The 19,308-nt window shown below is 52.1% G+C and overlaps 1 protein-coding gene across 28 annotated transcripts; it reads left to right on the top strand.

The window, feature by feature from the left end:
• Positions 1-57: 57 nt before the first annotated feature.
• LOC123779245 (uncharacterized) lies at positions 58-10,193 on the top strand. Of its 28 annotated transcripts, none has more exons than XR_015721909.1 (7): positions 58-1,804; positions 2,225-2,268; positions 2,582-2,641; positions 2,964-6,053; positions 6,175-6,420; positions 6,778-6,938; positions 9,199-10,193. XR_015721909.1 is itself a non-coding variant. In XM_087856254.1 (7 exons), exons 1-5 carry the CDS (start codon positions 2,546-2,548, stop codon positions 6,336-6,338), a joined length of 558 nt encoding a protein of 185 aa, XP_087712380.1. In that variant the 5' UTR covers positions 2,275-2,545; the 3' UTR covers positions 6,339-6,420; positions 6,778-6,938; positions 9,331-9,849. The 28 variants fall into 28 exon arrangements, 3 of the variants coding, with proteins under 3 accessions (XP_087712380.1, XP_087712381.1, XP_087712379.1); XR_015721917.1 differs by lacking the exon at positions 2,582-2,641 and having other exon boundaries at positions 95-1,804; positions 5,299-5,912; positions 6,017-6,053; positions 6,138-6,420; positions 9,199-9,828; XR_015721916.1 differs by lacking the exon at positions 2,582-2,641 and having other exon boundaries at positions 97-1,804; positions 5,299-5,912; positions 6,017-6,053; positions 9,199-9,783.
• The last annotated feature ends 9,115 nt before the right edge of the window (positions 10,194-19,308 follow it).

Genomic DNA, 19,308 nt, shown 5'->3' with positions numbered 1-19,308 from the left:
CTCAGCCCGCCCCCAGTCCCCGGGTCCCGGGTCCCTTCCCCTCCCATTCCCTCCCCCGCCCTTCCCAGAGGCCTTCGCGGTCTCGCGAGAGCCGGCTGGCCGCGACGGGGGGCTGGTCGCGGGGCCGCGCTTTGTCGGTTTGTTGCCCGGGGGAAGATGGCGGTTGGCTCCCCTCCCCCGTCGCCTTGGCCTGGACGCGTTCCTGCCGAGTTCTTCTCGCGGCGGGTGCGCAGCCTCGCCCGGGGGCGGGGTGGGGGAGGTCCTCTCGGCCTTTTCCGGCCCCTGGGGACGCCCGTCGTCGGGCTTCGAGGAGGAAGTTGTTCTTCCTCCCCGCTCCCTGGGCCTGGGGGAACTGGGATGATTGGAGGGCCTGGGTCTTTCGTCCCAAGTGCTGTTTTTAACCTCCGAAGCTGGGGTCCGGGTGTCACCTTGACAGGGTCGTCGTGCGGCCCGCCTGCCTGGCTCTCTCCGGTACCGGCCCTGCAGGCCTGTCGGGGCTTGGCACTCCTGTGCACCCTTTTTCCAGGGAGGGAAACGCCAAATTAGCTCGTGACCCCGGGACCTTCCTGAAAGCGTGCTCCACTGTAACTTTGCTCAAAATAAACATCTCATTGGGTTACCATTCCCGGACCCACTACTCCAGTTAGTAAATTATGACTTCCTTGCTGGGCAAAGCTTAGCCCAAAGCAGGTGTTCCTAATGTTCCAATGCCGTCCCTCGGAAGTGACTATTTAGAGAGAGCCTCTGATGTTTTCTTTCTGTTGAGGTGATTACAGAAACTGTCCCATTCTTTCAGAAACTTATATTTGGTTTAAAAGTTTGAGTTGAGACTGTAAAAGTGCATCCAGAGCCCATCACGAAATTTCAAAACATAGTTGGCTGTGGTAAAACCAAGAGCCGAATAATGGAGCCATTGGTTCTAATCTGCTCTCTGAGGTCTCTAATGCGCCCTCACGGCGAAGTGTCCCGGGCAGTCGCGTGGTTTCCCCGGCCGGATAAAGTAGCATGCTGTTGAGGACAGGATGAGGTGGGTAAGGGGCTGCCTTTTGTTTGTTTCCCCAATTGAATATTCAAGAAAGTTGGAACTGAAAGGTATGTTGATTTTTATCAAAGTTCAGGATTTTAAAATTAACAGTGTGGGTGGGGAAGTTAATCAAAGGGGCGATCCTGAATTAAGGGAAGTTATTTGTGTCCTTGCTGTAGGAGCTGATGTTATCATCACAGAGTGTATACAGTGGTGTGTGATGGTAGACAAAGCGCGTAATGCTTTATGGGTACCAGGGTCCCCATCAGATCAACGGAAAAAGTAGATCCTAGACAAGCTGCTTCTGGTTCACCATGAAGCATGACCTAGCAGTATGGAAACGAAGTTTTTGCACACAAATAACTATCTTAGAAACTCTGTTGGAAATTCGGGGTATGAAACTAGTCCGAGGTAAGGCACCTGCCTTGTCAGAATTGGTTTTTAATAAAGCTAAATACAAGGTGAGGGATTATTATTTTGGGGCAGATATGTTTGATGGCCCCATATTTAATTTCATTTAAAAAGTTTGTACTAATTTTAACTTTAATTTTTAGCAGGTGTACCACTCATTTGTGTCTAATGAGGGACAATTTTTAAAAATTATTCTTAACCTGCCATTTACTGAATGCTCCTCATAGTGTAGAAATTTGCTAAGTGTTTTGAATTACACTGTCTTATTTACTTCCTAGTCCCTATGGAGAATTTTTATTCCTGTTTTACAAATAAGCAAACTGAGGCTTAGTGGAGAAAATTAAGCAACTTGCCCAAGATCACATGCTGGTAAGTGGCAGAGCTGGAATTTAAACCGGGATCTGTCTGACCCCAGAGTCTGTTCCCTTAACCATTACATGACCCAGCATTCACAGGTAAATATAAACATACATAAATCTAGGCAATTTTCAGGTGTAATCCCATTTAATCCTTTAATGATCATGTGGGGGAGTGTTGTTAGTCCCATTTTACAGGGGAGGAAAGAGTCAGGAAGGTTAATTTTCTTGAAGTCCCCTGTCTAATAAATGGTGGACAGTGTTTGAACTCTAGCTTGACGCCAGGCTCATTGCACAATTCTGCCTCCTACTTCTGGCTCCCTGCCTCATTTGGCTGCAGTAACCCCAATCAGGTGCTCACAGTTTGCTAAGTGATGGGTACTTGCTGCCTCTGAAATCGTTGTCAAATGAGTGCCTGAATTATGCATTTCAGCTCCTGCCTTCCTTGGATAGCAGGCATGGATAGCTGCAGAAAAGGTAAGTTAGCAAATTGGCCTACGGTTATTCAGATATTGGTGTCTGTTCTGTTTAGCATGGCTTTGCTCCCTTGAGCAAGATCAAGTCTGTGTGGACTGAGAGAACCTTGTGTTTCTGAGCTATGGGCCACTGAGGGACCAGGACATTGCCCTCTGTGATGGGCTGTCTGATTGGACAGCTGGCCTCTATGACATCCGTCTCTTAGCTATCTCTAATCTCCAGCGCACTGTTAAAGCTGCACACTCTTGGTTAAAGTTTCTGACTCCCTGGCTTGAGGATGAGTTATAGGGGATGTGCATGGTTTTTCTTCCAGCACAGCAGCGTGCGTAGAGCAGACATTCAGAGCTGCTGGGAGGGAACTGAAGGTTATCTGGTGAGTACAGAGGCAGTCAAAGGCGTTGGCTACGTTGAAAGCTGGTGTCCTAAACCATGGTAATCTAATGCACCCATATTGAACGTTTCTGAGTTGCTGGGATACAGGCCCCCGCTCAGGGGCCATGTGTAAACAAATAGCAGCTATCTGCCTGGTGGACACCAAATGAAGCTTGTCCCCTTCCTGAAATCTCTGGCCCTCTGGGCAGGATGTCTCCCTGCCTCTGTGACAGGCCCCTCCCACTCACCCAATACTTCCGCCACACCTCTGGCATCCAGTGGCACTTTATTGCATTTGCCTGTTTGTCTGCCTTCCTCATTAGGCTAAACAACTTGTGGGCAGGGGACCTGTCCTTGAGAACAAAGCGTCAGCTACAAAAGGGACAGAGGCAGAAAGCAGAGATGTCTGTGGGGAAGACATGAAGCATCCTGACGAGGTATTGCTGGAGACTGACGGAATGTCTTCCTGCTCCCAAGCATTTGACTCCAGTCAGACTCTATATTATGTCATTCCCGGAAAAAGAGAGGAAAGTGCAAAGTTGTATCGATTCAGTAGATGATGGAGAAATGTGGATGATCTGGCTTGCCTCAGGTCCTGTCTTCAGGGAAGCAAGGTGCATGGCTACTGAGCTGGTTCCTCACCTGCTTGAGGCTAGTAGAGGTAGGAAAGGCATTTGCTCACACTTACTGCACTGCTTTGGGAGTGCAGCATGTGTGCAATGGAAGATCTGGAAGAGGCCCAGGTGTGGCCTAAGACCCTGCGATTCCCGAGGATTCCTGACAGCCATTGGCAGACCTTTGTGAGAGGCATCTTTACGTGTTCCCACCTCTTCCTTGGGTTGTGAATCTGGCACATTTTATCCACCCAGGGGAAGCAGCCACATGCCAGCCAGTGAGCTCACTGGCTGCTGATGAGCCGTGGGTCGTGGCCTTGCAGTGAAGCACTAGACCCATACGACCCAGAGCCACCCCTTATGTGCTCAGCAGACTCAGCTGCTACTTTGGGTAGAGTTGCTATCTAGACCTAATTTTTTAAAAAGATTTTATTTATTTATTTGATAGAGAGCACAAGTAAGCAGAGCTGGAGGCAGAGGGAGTTGAGAAGCAGACTTCCCGCTGAGCAGGGAGCCTGATGTGGGGCTCGATACCAGGACCCTGGGATCACGATCTGAGCTGTAGGCAGACGCTTAACTGATTGAGCCACCCAGGCGCCCCCTAGACCTAATTTTTTTTAAAGATTTTATTTATTTGAGAGAAAGAGATTATGAGCTGGGGGGTGGGGCAGAGGGACAAGCAGATTCCTGCTGAGCAGGGAGCCTGATGGGCTTGATCTCAGTACCCTGAGATCATGACCCGAGCTGAAGGCAGACGCTTAACCCACTGAGCCACCCAGGTGCCCCACAACCTAATTTTTTAGTACAAATTATCTACTCTACATTCTGGACTTTATTTCTTAAAGGATGCCTTTCTTGCTTATCTGTGCATGACTTGGTTTCCCGAAGCCAGTGGCTCTCAAATGAGGGTGTGAGCATCAGAATCTCTGGAGGGCTTGGGGCACCTGGGTGACTCAGTTGGTTAAGTGTTCGACTCTTGATTTTGGCTCAGGTCATGATCTCAGGGTTGTGAGATCGAGCCCCATCAGGCTCCCCACTCAGTGGGAAGTCTGCTTCTCTCTCTTTCCCTCTCTCTCTGCCCGTATCCCCTGCGCTCTCTCTCTTTCTCAAATAAATAAATCTAAAAAAAAAAAATCCTCTGGAGGGCTTACTGAAACACAGATTGCTGGGCCCTCCCCTGAGCGTGATTGAGTAGGTCTAGGTGGGGCCCACCTAGAATTCAATTTCTTTTCTTTTTTTTTTTTTTTAAAGATTTTATTTATTTATTTGACAGAGATAGAGACAGCCAGCGAGAGAGGGAACACAAGCAGGGGGAGTGGGAGAGGAAGAAGCAGGCTCCCAGCGGAGGAGCCTGATGTGGGGCTCGATCCCAGAACTCTGGGATCACGCCCTGAGCCGAAGGCAGATGCTTAACGACTGAGCTACCCAGGCGCCCCTAGAATTCAATTTCTAACAGATTCCCAGGTGTTATTTACAGGTGCTGTGGTCTCAATACTTTGCCTTAAGGCCAGGGGGCCACATGACTTTGGAGCCCAGGTACCTCTTTTCCCTCAGCATAGATTCCGCCGCTTTCTTTTGAGATATCCCATGAACCCTCATTCAGACAGTCTATCTGTGAATCAAACCAAGTCAAGAAGGACAAAATCGATGTCCCAATGACTGTGTTGCAGCCGTGGCGCCCAGGCCTGATGGAGGCGTTATGGGGCTGGTTGTCGGGAGGCAGTATGGTGTGCACCACGCCCAGTGGAATTACGACGGTTGTACCAGTGACACGGGGCTGCTGGCACAGCCCTGCCACCTGTGTTCTGTCACTGGCACGCCGACGCCTCAGGGAGTGGCAGGTGCCCTGCCATCCCCTCCTCTCTTAGATGGGGAAACAGAGGCTTAGAGAATTTGTCTCAAGGTTGGGGCCAGGGTCCTGTCTTCCAGCTGTAGGGCTTTTCCCCCTGGGTGAGGCCTCATTATCCTGTTTGGCATATCCCGGTTCTAGAGTTTGCTTCTCTTCCTTTGGTTGGGTTTTAATGGCTCTAATGCCCTTTTTTAGACGCATCAGACAGGAGTTGGGATCCAGAGGCTGAGGATATGCTTTCCTTGTGCCACTGATTTTCCTCAGCCGGCCGCTGCGCATCCTGCCGTGGCTGAGCCGGACGTTCAAGATGCAGGAGGGCCTCCGCAGGTGCTGTCTCCACTTGTACGTTTATTTCGTTTGTGAGCCAACATTTAGAACTTGGGAGATTTCACCTACAATTTCAGCTTTCTGATCCCTTCGGAAATGGCAGCCCTGGCATGCTGGGACACAGTCCTACGCGGTGGTTCTTCCAGGAGCTGCATCTCTGTCCTGTGGAGCTGAAGGAGGGGCGTGAGCGCTCAGGAGAGCCCAGAGCACTGTCTGTGCCCAGGTGTGCACCTGCACTCACGTCTGCCTGCTCCTCCCGTTGCCTGCCTCACCTCCGTGCTGGCGTTCATGCATCTTCTCCTTGTTTAGTCCTCCAGCAGATACACGGCCAGCGTGCTCTGTGTGCCCGCTGGAGGGCACGGGGACATTTAAGACATTGCACTTGTGTTCTTGAACTGCTGTAACAAAGTATCACAAACCTGGCTTGAAACAACAGAGATGTATCCAATTGTGGTTCCGGAAGTCAGACGTCTGAAGTCAAGGTGCTGGCACGCCCAGGCCCTCTCCCTGGTTCTGGCTTGGCTTGCTTCAGGATTGCCCCCAGTGCCCTCTGTCACATGACCTTCTTCCCTCCATGTCTTCACAGAGCCGTCTCCCCTCTGCATGTGCCTGTCTCTCTTCAGGTAAGGACGCCGGATGTGTTGGGTGTAAGGCCCGCCCTGCATCCCAATTCAGTATGACCTCATTAAGCTTCCTTACATTCGCAGAGGCACTACTTCCAAATGTCTCCCTCACCTCATTCAGGATTAGGACGTCAACGTATCTTTTGGGGAGATGCAATTCAAGAGAGGAACAACTCCCAGTGTGAAACCTGGCTCTGGCTCAGCAGCTGTGGTGGGGAGACAAGGCTCCCGAAGTGTCAGCAGGCGCCCCTGTGGTGGTCTACCTTCCTGGAGCTCGCACAGTGAGAGAGCCCTGTGGCCTGAGTGCTTCCTGTGCATTAGCCCCGTGGAATCCCCTAAAAGAGCCCTCCAAGGACTCGCATTGCAGGTGAGGAGGCTGAGGTCAGAGGGTTGACAGAGCTTGACGGAAGTCCCTGGGGGGGGCGGTGCGTGGGGACAGCAGTGAATGCCAGACTGGTCAGACCCTTTGCCCTTGAGGTATGGGTAGGCGAGGCGAAGTTTTACCTCTGCTACCATCACAAACCCCAGTGCTTACCTCATTTCCCATCCCCCCTGCGCAGCCCCCACTGCTGTCGACTTTGCAGGGTGATTATGGGCTTTCGGCCTGATGTTCAGAGGGTCTGATTATTTTCTTGATCCTGAGGGTGCTGTTTCTAAATTTCCATTTGAACAAGATTTAGTTCATTTTTAGGGTCAATTTCTTGTATCTTTTTGCATTCTCTAGGAGATGGAAGAACCATCCAGAAACCATAACAATATGCTCTAAATAACCTTTATTTTGTGGTGCTGATCTGTCGGAGTAAATATAGTTCATACCAGATGGGACTTTTGCATTCTAGAGTCCTGAAGGAAAGAATGGATTCATTTTGAGTTTCCTTAAATTAGGTGAGCGATTTTTTTTTCTTGGGCAATCAACCCCCACGTTCAATATTCCCAGCGTGACATTTTGTACTGTTATACTTGGTAAGTAAAGCTCAGCTATTCTGAGCTTTTTGTGCCAGGAGCCCTGTGCTCAGGGTTCCGTTTTTAGTTTAGCTCAGAAAGGCTGCTTGCCTGTTTGGGTATTTTATGCAGAAAGAAGTCTTTTGGGCTAAGTCACTCTTGGCTAGATATTTACAAAGTTCATGGCTATTTTTAACACACACCTTTGCTACTTTAAAACCACAGTCAGCATTTAAAGCCATGACTGGCTTTTTTCACTTTGCATAATGCCTTCAAATTTCATGCATTGTGCTAAGTGAAGGAAGCCGGTCACAGGAGGATGAGTACTGTGGAAGTCCACTCACGTGAGGTTGGCGGGGCAGGCCGGTTCATAGAGACAGAAAGTAGCAGGGTGGTTGCCAGGGGCTGGGGGAGGGAGGAAGAGGGAGTAGGTGTTTAATGGGGACAGAGTTTCAGGTCAGGAAGATGGAAACATTGTGGAGATAGGTGGTGGTGATGGTTGGTGATGTGAATATACACAGTGCCACTGAAACATATACTTAAAAATGGTTGAAATGGTAAATTTTATGTTGCATGTCTTTTACCAAAATTAGGGGGGAAAATCCTACAATAACCTAAACAACTCTATCTAAATATCTAGAAAGATGGCGGATGTATAAAACCCTCACATTCCTGCAATTAAATACGATGTGCATCGTACGTAGTGCTAACAATCACATGTATGTTTATATGAAATTTGTTTTCTGTTTTGTGCTTTTCTAAATTTTTCAATCTAAAAAGTTCCTCAGAAAAAAATAACTTATAGCTTTCTGACGAGCTCTGTGACTCTGGCCACATCTTTTTAACATTTTGAGCTATTATTATCCTGTAAACCGGGGGAGGGGGGATTTAAAGGCATGAAATTTACTCTGCAGAACAAGTAGAAACCAAAGTAAATTGAAATCACCAGTCAGTGGGGTTCGAGTGGTAACAGAGTCAAGTGCAGTGTTGGAAACTTCTTAGCCCCGCAGAGCAAGAGTTGTAAACCCAAGTCCTTCAAGGGCTGGGCAGGAGATCACACAGTGTGAAGAAGGTGGGTGCGAGGCACAAAGGAATGGCACGGACTGTGGAAGTAGGATAGTCAGGCATCCACATTCAGCAAGGAAACAGAACAAAACCAAACTCCACGCAGGCCAACAAAACACGACGGGGTTGTGTCTGGCCTGTGGGCCACTGGTTTGCAGTTTCTGCTTTTGAGTGAGAGACTCTTGGGTCTGGGAGGGTAGAGGTCCCCACCTCTACTTTTCGAAGAATCCGAGATGAAGATATGAACTGATTCAGAAAGAATGGGTCTGGAATCTAGATCTTAGACAACAATTTCAGGGCTCTTTTCTTCTTCACTGCTGGCTGGAAATGTTTTTGTCCCCCCCTCCCCCCCACTAGTATATCATTCCAAGTTTGAATTTGAATCTTTTATTTTTTTTATTTTTTTATTTTTTATTTTTTTAAAGATTTTATTTATTTATGTGACAGAGAGACAGCCAGTGAGAGAGGGAACACAGCAGGGGGAGTGGGAGAGGAAGAAGCAGGCTCCCAGCGGAGGAGCCTGATGTGGGACTCGATCCTGGAACTCCAGGATCACGCCCTGAGCCGAAGGCAGACGCTTCAACGACTGCGCTACCCAGGCGCCCCTGAATCTATTCTTTTAAACATAGATAAATTTGTTTAATTTCATCTTACTGCACAAATCAAGTCAGTGCCTAGTATTTTTCTATTTTGGTAATAGCTGCCACTTCCCAACGAAACCCAACACTTAGTGGTCACCAGAAATTGTGATATGCGTGCTATGCTGCGTGTCTACCAGCCTTCTCAAAGCTGCACTTATCTGCATGTAGTTCTTTGGATTAAAATGCCAAAGGAATTTATCGGTGGACGTTTTCATATCTCTGATTCTGCTGGCCTTCTAAGATACATAACAAGTTTTGAGAAAGGTTTTTCTCTCTATTCCCTCAGGTGAGAATTTAGATTATTTTTAGGAAAGCTGTAAACCAGGGGCATGAACTGGCAGACCCAGGATGACTACGGCCCCTGTGTTATGTTTTGGGGATCATTTTTTTGGGGGGAGAAGAGGGATGAAATGGCTTTAGGTCGTCATGTGCTGTGGGGTGTCCTGCAACTCTCCAGCTCCCCCACTAATGACGTTTCCGCTTTCATGAACCTACAGCCCTTCCCTGGCCGTTGAAGGCATGTGAGGTTGTGACCCATCTCACTCAAGGGAGATCACAGTGTGGTGCTATCAAAATGAGGTTCTCCAGGACATGTGTTCAGAAGTTAAAAGTGTCAACTGACTTTGCAGGGGATAGCCACCTGTGTGGTCAGCAGACTCGTCCCCCTGGACAGGGGATAGACCTGGTTAGCTGCCCTGCCTCCGGCCGTGTGGCCCTTCAGCCCAGAACATTGGGAAGCCGTGCCCTCGTGGAAGGGGTGAGCCCTGAGGAGTGGCAAAGGAGACCCCCATGTGTTTGGAAATGGAATGAACCATGAGAGACTGTGGACTCTGGGAAACAAACTGAGGGCTTCAGAGGGGAGGGGGGTGGGGGAATGGGATAGGCCGATGATGGGTATTAGGGAGGGCACGTATTGCATGGTGCACTGGGTGTTATACGCAAGTAATGAATCATGGAACTTTACATCTAAAACTAAGGGTATACTGTATGGTGACTAACATAACAAAATAAAAATTATTATAAAAAAAAAAAAAGAAATGGAATTCATGACCATCCAGTCCAGCTCAGCCCAGTAGGCGTGTGCGGAGCCATCCCCACAAGCCCTCCAGGGCCATCCACATACATCATGCTTTTTATTCCACACGTGCCAGGCGGCAGGTTCTGAGCGAAGTTCTTGTGTGTGGGAAGTCAGAACCCATGCTACTAAGAAGCGCTGGCTCTGAGGGGGAGCTCGGGGGACCCCCTCGGCCCAGTTTGCTTAGAACCTCCCTGGTTTTAGCGACGAAAATCCCTTGTACTGGGAAACCTCTCAGTCCCAGGCAAACTGGAACGATTCGTCACCCTGGGGAGGGGCACACATTTTACCTAAATTACTTGGTATAATATAAAGTGGGATGGGAAAAAAAGGTGGGCCAAAAGAACAGTTGAGATCAAGTCTCCAGGGACTGTCGTCCACCTTGCAGGCATCGACCAGAGACCACTTGCTTAAATTTTACTCTGCTTGGGCGTTGGAGGGACAGGAGGCCCGTCAGGCTGGAGGGCAGCTGAAGGGCTTTGTGGGGGCAGTGAGAAAATCCAGGGGAGCCCCGAGAGTACTGGCGGAGGATTGAAGGGAGAGCCAGGAATATGGCGGCAGGAAGACCGAGGGCTGGGCCCTGGGCCTCCGGCTAAGGAGCACTTGGCTCTTCTCTCACCCAGGTAGAATTGTCCTTGGTGGTCCCCGCTCGGTGTCAGGATGCCTCCAGGAGTCAGGCTCCGCCCTTGGCCACTTTCTCTTTTAAACCCATGGAACACAAACTGACCAGGTGACATCATTTTGTCTGGGAGAACTTGGTTGCCTCGGATGGGGCCTGCCCTCCTAAATACAAGATCCCTGCTGCCCCCTGGGCTGACCCGGATGCCCGGTCATCTGCTTTCTCTCTGGCCTGCTGTCCCTTCCTGCTCTGGCTAAGCTCCCCCCACCCCTGAAAATGCCTACACCCCAACTCCTCCCCATTGATGAGCCTCATTCTTGGGGCCTGTTTATGGACTGTTTTAGAGAGCCCCACACCTGCCTGGGTAGCTTCCTGCCATTCCTTTGGGAAACACTATTGCTGATTACCCTCCGAACCTGAACAACAGAATGTACTGCTTTGAGAGACTGTGACCTTTGAAACAAAAAAGGCTGTTTGTCTTGCTTTGTCCTCCCAAGGGGTGAGCAGGGCACCGAAGAGAAGGAAGGACCTTTCGCATCTGCAACGGACTCCTCCGCTCTGTATATGTGCTTTTGCTCTCCGGCCAGACTACGGGCTCTCTGTGAGCAGGTGCTGTGCACAGCTGGGGCCAGGGCTGCTGGGCGTCCAGCGCTGTTTCCTGCCCTCATCAGCTCTTTCTTGAGTGCTGAGTGTCGCGGTCAGTGATGGGACCCCTTTGCGTTAGGGAATGCCGCTGTGGTAAAACTTCCTGCTCACACAGCTGCTTGTCCCCTCTGGGAAGAGTGAGGTTTGGGAAGGCACAGGCCTGAGAAGCATGAGATCGAGGGAGGATGTCCCTAATCGTCAAGGATATCCTACGTTGGCACTGGCTTTCCGTTAATCCAGCAACACACCGTGAATGCCTCCCACGTGCATGCAGCGCCAGCCCCTGTGCCGCCAAGAAAACCCACAGTCTGATGCCGCACGACGACCAGGAAATCACCAACGGGGACATGGCATTCAGAGAAGTGATGTGGACTGTGGGCTGCGGTGGGCAGGAAGGAAGTCCATGCCTTGCCAGGCTCCAGGGAGGAGGGAGCAGGAGGAGGGAGGATGGGGGAGCCATTGGGAGCAAAGGTGAGAGGTGGAGGTGTGAGCACAGAGACTGCTTCTAGAAAACCGTGACTAGCCCAGGCCCCCTGCGGGCAGGTCTCAGAGCGGGCACTTGTGGGGCACCGCACGCACTAAGAGAGAAGTCAGGCTCTGTTGTGGCCGCGGGTTTTGGTTAGCGAATCCGTATTTACTGGCCGCCTTCTGTGTGCCGGCCCTGTGCAAGGCGCCCGGGGCACAAGGATGAGCTGGACAGATGTGGTCCTCGTGGCGTGGACAGATCAACAGTGTGTCCAGAGGAAAACGAGAGGCCAGGCTGAGCACGATGAGTGAGTGAAAAGGCAAGCCCAGGGTGTTGGCTTGGGCTCAGGAAAGTGCCCAGCTATGCGAATCCCTAACTTCTGGGCAGGAGGTGGCCAGAGAAGCAGTGTGGGCGAAGCTCCAGGCAGAGGAAGAGTGCACCTAAAGGCCCAGCTTCGGGAACAGGGCACGTGGGCTTCTGAGAGAGGGAGAAGTGGTGTGACTGCAGGTGTGCCCACAGGCCGCATGGAGGGGAGGCTGTGCATGAAGAGGGGTGGCTGAACCCCAGGGTGGAATGAGCTCTCCAAGGCTGTGAGCAGAGTGGTGGGCCCAGGGGACTAGTCTCGGCAGGGTCCCCCTACCCGGGCTTGCGGAGGACGCAGCCACTGGCAGGAGGAAATGGGCCTTCATCCGGGCCGTGGTGTGGGACCGGGAGACTTACAGAGGGCAAAGGGGAGCAGAGTGACTCCGCACCCCGTTTGCTGTCCCAGTGAACATTCCTCAAGTGTGGGCTTGGGGCCTGGCTCTGGGAGATCTCGGCTAACCCAGCTGCCTGTCCTGCCTGCCAGCACCCAGCGGTCCGTGGAGCCTCTCAAGTGCCCAGGAGCTGCCGTGAGCTCCTCTTCCGTGGGCTGCAGAGCTCCCTCTGTGCATATCATTCTTGGGGATCCGGGTCTCCCCATGGCTGGCTGCTTTGGTGTCTGTGCTGGAACCTCCGGCATTGAAGGCACGTGAAGTCTCCCTCCAAGACGCTGCTCCACTCTCACATCACAGATCTTGGGGTACGTGGCCCAGGGCAGGTGTGCGTATGATGACATCACAGTCCTGGTGAGCTGAGCCTTTTCTCAGTGTTTTGTGACCACCTCTGTCCCTACGAGAGCATCATTGTGAGGCCGTTCCCTGCTGCCTAGTGCTCCGCTGGCATGTCTGCCTCCATTTCCAGTCTTTGCCCACCCTTGGGTTTGTGGGCGTCTTCAGCAAATGACATTTACCTTGCTTTTTTTTTTTTTTTTTTAAACCAGGGTGTCAAAAAAACCTGTCCCTTTGTCCCTTTGACTGACAGGTTTAGTCCATTTTAACTACTGATCTATTTGGGCCAGTTTCTACCATTGTAACCTGTTCAATCAGTTTTTCCCACTTTTCCTGTATTTCTCTGTAATCCTGTCTCTCGAAGTGACGTCTGTGTGGGTCCCTTCAAGCAGAAGACAGAGCAGTGCTCACATCCTTTGCTCTGGCTGACGCCTTGACTCCGCTCACATCCGTAACACCTGCGGGTACTTCCGCGCGGCTCCAGATGGTTCTCTCTCCACGTTTCTCTAGGTAGTCTTGGCTATATCGATGTTCTCTTCATCTTAGACGGTCTGTGGGCCTGGGTCTGCTGTTCTCTGGGCCTTCCCATCTCAGGTCTTTTATTGGTCTAAGTCCGGGAAATCCACCTCCATTACTTTTCCAGGTAGTTATCTCTGGCTCCCTTGGGGTCTCCGAGTCTCCAAGCTAGCATGACTGTGACTGCTCTCCGCTTCCTCCTCCGAGTCCCTGGTCCGACCTTCCCTGCTAGGCGCTTCTCCTCCGGACCTTCTCAGCTGCTGCTTAGCTCCTTATCTGTACCTGGCTGCTTTTCGCTCCGTTTACTGTGTTTTTAACCCGCTCTGCTTGTCATACCTTAATGTTTCTGCTTGGCTTGTTTTAAAAAATGTTTTCAGGAAGTGGGTGGAAGGATGGGGTAACTGGGTGATGGGCATTAAGGAGGGCACGTGTTGTAATGAGCACGGGGTGTTATGCAAGACTGATGAATCATTGAACACTACATCTGAAACTAATGATGTGCTGTATGTTGGCTAATTGGATTTAAATTAAAAAATTAAAAAATTAAATGTTTTCCTATTATTTTGTGTTGCTGCTCTCTCCCCTCACCTTGTCTGGTGCGTTCCGTACTGATTTCAAACCGTTGGTCCATCTTTTCTAATCTTCTGTTTCTAGTAGGGTCTGCAACACAGGTTGTGGGTGTCCTTTTGAAGTAGTCCCGCTCTGCAGGTGTCTGGATGTTTTGTTCTTTGTGCTCAGTTTCCCCGGGGTTATCAGCTATTCTGTCAGGCATTGCGTTGAGGGGGGAGTCCAGCGGGCTTGAGGTTGGGTGAATGACCCCTGAGTTGAGAGGCCAGTATGCAAGAAAGCCCGGAACAACTGTGTGGATGAGGGCGTGGCCCTTGTCCCCAGGAGGCAGCAGGGCCTACAGCAGACACGCCTCAGACTGTAATCCCCAGCACCTCCCCCCCCGCCCCGCTTCTTTGGGGGGGTGGTGGCGGGAGGCTGCAGAAGGGACCGCTGGGGGCTTGTTGGTCTTCTTCAGTGCTTCTCAGGCCTCTTGAGTTCAGAGCTTCCACGGGCCCTGGTCTCACTCCTGAGGCTCCTGGAGCAGCCACAGAAGTGACCCAGCCAGACCTTGTGGGCCTCGAGGCCGTGCGAGGAGAAGCTGGCACAACCCCCCCCCCCAGCTCCTTTTCCTCTTTCCTTCTCCCACAATCCTGCTGCCTTCTGCCTGAGGCCAAGCCCACCACCCATCTGGTCAAGAGCAACCGGGACCTTTTACCAGTTCACGAATTTTCTTCCTCTGGATCAGAGACGCTGTGCAGCACTCGTGACTCCGTGCGTGGTCTGGACCAGCAGCAACGGCCTCCAGGAAATTTGTTATCATCGTAGAGTTTCGGGCCTCGGCTTGGACCTACTGAATCAGAGTTGGCATTTTTTAAAGTAGCTTTCTTGGGTGTAACTGACGTACGATGAAGTGCTCACACGTTGTTCAGTTCCGGTGTCTGCGTGGGCCGGGAAGCCATCACCACGTTCAACACGGTGAAAAGCTTCATCCCTGCCCTCGGTGAGCCCTCCCACCCATCCTCTTCCTCACCCCTTCGCAAGCCACCGCTGGTCTGCCTTCTGTCCCTACAAGTGGGTTCGTATTGTCCAGGGTTTTATCGGCTGCTTTTGTCTGGCTGAGAATTACCCTGAGAGTCGGTCGTGTGGTTTGTGCCTGTGCCCGTCCCCGTCCGTTCCTTGGACGGCTGAGCTGTGCCCATCGCACAGACTGAGCCCGGTTTGTTTATACAGGCACCCGTGGACGGGCGTTTCGGTTGTTTATCGTTTTGGCCATCACACAGAAAGCTTCCGTGACTATTAGCGTGGGAATCTTTGTACAGACACGTGTTTCCTCCTCTCTCAGGTAATTACCTACAAGTGGAATGGCTGGGTCAGGCGGGAGGTGTATGTTTGGCCTTTAAAGGAACTCCCGAGTTGTTTTCCAAAGAGGTTGAACCATTTAACCTTCTCATGAGCGACGTCTGATAGTTCCAGTCCCTCTGCATCCTTGTCAGCACTTGCTGTGGTCCGTCCTTTTAATGTTGGCCCTTCCAGTAAGGGTGTGATGGTGTCTCATTGTGGTTTAAACTTGCATTTCCTTCATGACTAATGATGCTGAGCATCTTTTCATGTGGTTATGTGCCATTTGCATATTATCTTTGCTGAAGTGTCTGCTCAAATCCATGAACTGTTTTGAAATTGTGGTGTTTGTTTTTCTGAGTTTCGGGAGTTCTTTATCTTCCAGATAAAATTTGTTTTGTTTTGTTTTGTCCTTCTCAGGACTTGGCAAACTCTTTCATGGTGAGGGCTTAGGTCTTTCTTCCATTCTGGAAAGTTTTATTATTTCTTTCTTTCTCCTCTTTCTTCTTCTTTTGAAATCCCTAATAGTAAAGGTTGAGCATCTCTCAGCTTCTCTTCGATCTGTTTGTCCCCTTGTCGAGCCCAGGCCCCTTTCCTGGTGCTTGGGGCTTCGCTAGTGAGCAAAAGCAGCAGACATCCCTCATTCTAGTCGGGAGGCAGGTGAACGCTGACGTCTAATCAGCAAATTATTCCCTCTGTTACAAGGTGATCTTTGCTGTGGAAGAACATGGAACAGGGGAGCGGGGAGGGGAGCTGCATGGGGAGTCGGGGGCTTAGGGCCCATCTCACCCAGAAGGAGAGGTAGAGACCTGAAGGAAGAGGAGGTGTTAGCCGCGTGTGGGTCTGGGAAGAGCTCGCGGTGGATGCCAGTCTGGCTGGAGTGGAATGAGAGATGGGGGCACAGAAGGGAGGTCAGAGGGGAGCAGGGCCAGGACACCGGGGGGCGGGGTGTCGTCCATCTGGATGCTGCATGAGGCAGGGAGGCCAGGCAGGAGGACTTTGCAGTTGTCAGGTGAGGGACAGGGCCGCAGGTCTCTGTGTTAATCAGCGTCCTCTGAGAAGCAGCGGGACTGAATGTTCTCATGAAGGAAATGTCTTTGGGAGGGAAGATGGGAGGCAAGTGCAGAGGGTGGGAAGAGCTGGGGACAGCCATGCACGTCAGACTCAGAGGGCAGGGGGTAAGGCTGGCAGCATCCTTGAGGGTCTGCAACCCCAGCAACGTCAGGCACAGCCGTCAGAGGAGGCTCGTGTTCCAGGAACATCCTTGCTGCACGAGGTCATGGCTGGGAGCAGCCATGGGAAGCTGGGATTTCAGAGCTCAGCAGCTGGACCCCAGGGCCAGTTTCCTTCCCTGGAGCTGGGGGTCTGCATTCTCATGGCCACCACATCCTTCTGGGCGTGACCGGCCTGGGCCTGTCCCTCACCCCACCCCCTGACTATAGATCTGAGCGATGTGTTTGTCCCAGGCTCCTGCCTGCTTCCCTGACTGCGTCCTTTGCTTTGGAGGTCAAGCCCCTAGCTAATGGGTGTTGGGGTTAAAGAGAAGGTGATTCTTTTGCTGCTGTAGGTCCCAGCAGAGAGAAGATGGAAAATCAGGTCACGAGATCTAGGAAAGAATGTAGGTTAATTAAAGTTTAAAACAGAGATCTTTCTGCAGCAGTTCCGTGAGTCAGCATCGAGTCTGGAAAAGTGGCACAGGCGCATGGAGCCCGATGCGGTTGAGCCTGGGGCCATGGCCTCTGGACGGCGCTGGCACCGTCGTCCCCCACTGGAGGGAGCAGCATGAGCTTGCTCGCAAGTTTTCATGCTTTTAAGCTGCATTGGAATCCATCCCCGACCATCCTTGGCTGCTTGGGGAGTGCCCTAACTCAGGCTGAGAATCTGGGCCAGCTGTTTATAAGAATAGTATTCACTGCGTGAAGCTGGCAGCCCAGACAGTGGGTGACTTCTTGGGGGACTAGCGTGGCTGGAAGGGGAAGGGATTTGGCCGTGAGCTCATGCTTTTGACACGTGCTCTGTGCCACGCTGTTATTTTTACTCTCTGGGTGGTGTTGGAGCTGCCATGCACATGGCAGAAGGCAGCACAGCGCTGCTCCTGGAAAGGCTTCCTGGGGCCGGTACGGGGTGGGGGGATTGCAGGTGTGGGGACCACAGGTGGCGTAGCTGTCACCTGCAGTACTTGTGGCCAGCCTCCGCCCCATCCGAGACCCACACAGAGACCCACACAGATGGTTTGTTTGAACCTGGCTAGCGTTTCTCCACATGGGCCCCGGGGGAGGGGAGGACCTGGGTCTCGTCTGGGCCACAGCTTGACTCTGGCCCCAGTTTGGGCTCTGCTCTGGGCTGGGCTGTGTTCACATCTTACCAGGCTTTGAGACACCGCAGGTCCTGGGACTGTGTCTTCTTTGTCTTCCTTAAGCACCAGCATCTATGTCATGGGCTGAATTGTAGCTGCAGGTTGAAATCCTAACCCCCAGTACCTCGGAATGTGACTGTATTTGGAGATAGGTCTGGACAGATGTGGTCAAGTTAAGAGAGGTCATTTTAGGGTGGGCTCTGATCCAACAGGATTAGTGTCCTTATAAGAAAAGGAGGTCAGGACACAGACACACACAGAGGGAGGACGGTGTGAGGACATGGGGAGAGGACGGCCATCGACAAGCCAGGGAGAGAAGCTCCAGGACAAACCAGCCCCACTGACTCTGCGATCTAGGATTTTTGGCTTCCAGAACCAATATTTACTCTTGTTTTCAAAGCTACCTGGTCCGTGTTACCTCATTTCGGTCCCAGAAAAAAAATGCAGCCCATGGGGCTCAGTGTCTGGAGTATTTGGGTGACTTAATGAACATCTGTGGGATAAATGAAGATGGAAGTGATCTTGAGGAAAATTGCTGAATCCTGGCCTCACTCTGGAGGAGGCAAGGGTGGCCCCGGGGAGAATCCACTCGCCCAAGGCTGGACTCGACATTCCCAGCGGAGCTCATGTCCTGAGATCCCTCATCTCAGGCAGTAGCTTCTCTCGATGCTTCTCTCTTCCTGAGCAAGGAAAAGGGGTGGACCAAGATCCTTGCTTTCCACATTTCCCCACCCACTTCGCAGGAGGGGGAGCTGCACCCACGCCTTCTGCCCGGAAGGCTGCGGGGTGGGGGGCTGCCGGACCTGTGCCCTTGGCCCTGGTGAGGGGGTCTGCTTATTCGAGCTCGAAGCCCTCCTGGGTTGCCGACTCCAGCAATCAGTGTTGACACCGAGCGTGCATGGGGCAGTGATGGGAACGTGTGCATGACGGTGGGTCACAGTCAAAAGTCTGAGAAGAGGGGCGCCTGCATTGCTCAGTCGGTTAAGTGTCTGCCTTCGGCTTGGATCATGATTCTGGGATCCTGGGATCGAGCCCCACATCGGGCTCCCTGCCCAGCAGGGAGTCTGCTTCGCTCTCTGCTGCTCCCCCTCCTTGTGCTCTCTTGCTCTCTCTCTCAAATAAATAAAAAAAAATCTTAGGGGAAAAAAAAAGTCTGAGAAGCTCTCAGAGGGGCATGGGTCGGGGGGGGGGGCGTGTGGGTGTGGTCCCCCTCTGGAAAGTAGAGCAGGAAAAGGCTGGAAGAGTCACTTGGGCTAAGTCTCCCTTGGTTATAATTCCTGTGTTGCGACCTCCCCGCCAAGGTGAGGTAACGGGGGTGCATTTGGAGGTGATTAGATCGTGCAGGTGGGGTCTCCTGAGTGGGATCAGTGCTCTTATGAAGGCTCCAGAGAACCCCCCAGCCCCTTCCCCCGTGTGAGGACACAGAGAAATGACCGCTGACTGTGAACCGGGAAGCGGGTCCTCACCGGACACCACGTCTGCCAGGGCCCATCTCCGACGCCCGGCCTTCCAGGGCTATTGTTTATAAGCCCCCCAGGCACTGGTGTTTGTTGCCCGAATAAGGCAGGCGAGTGAGTAAGTAGGCCCCACAGCGACCGCCCACCCCCTTTGCCTGGGACGCGGGGCTTTCGTGGCTAAAACCCGGGTTGAGTTTGTCCCTCCTGCGTCCTGTGGAGACCTTTCAGCTTAGAAAGCTGCTATGCATCTTGGAGACATTCTGGGGAAAGTCTGTCTCTGTGGCACCCTGGCAGGAGCTGGGCAGGTAGAGGCTGGCCGCTGGGGTCGCACTGTCACCGACCCTGGCCCTGGGACCACTGCTGGGGCCTGGCAGAGCGCGCCCCACTGGAGATGGCTTTGCTAGCGCGCCCAGGACTTCCCATGGCCTCAAGCTGCTCTTGGACCCCCACCAGCCCTGGCTCTGCACAGTCTTCTCTGTGGTGTTTCCCTGGGGAGGG

Source organism: Ursus americanus, chromosome 26 (assembly GCF_024610735.1).
Source record: "Ursus americanus isolate L20-20 chromosome 26, mUrsAme1.1.p, whole genome shotgun sequence".
NCBI classification, from domain to species: domain Eukaryota; kingdom Metazoa; phylum Chordata; class Mammalia; order Carnivora; family Ursidae; genus Ursus; species Ursus americanus.
The sequence above is the reverse complement of the archived record's forward strand: the minus strand, read 5'-3'. Positions and strand labels throughout refer to the sequence as shown.

Coding starts and splice junctions, on each gene's coding strand:
- LOC123779245 (XM_087856254.1), top strand. CDS start 2,546: ATGAGTTATAGGGGATGTGCATGGTTTTTCTTCCAGCACAGCAGCGTG. Junction 3,078..5,298: donor ACATGAAGCATCCTGACGAG/GTATTGCTGGAG, acceptor GCCCTTTTTTAG/ACGCATCAGACAGGAGTTGG. Junction 6,054..6,174: donor ATGTGCCTGTCTCTCTTCAG/GTAAGGACGCCG, acceptor CACCTCATTCAG/GATTAGGACGTCAACGTATC.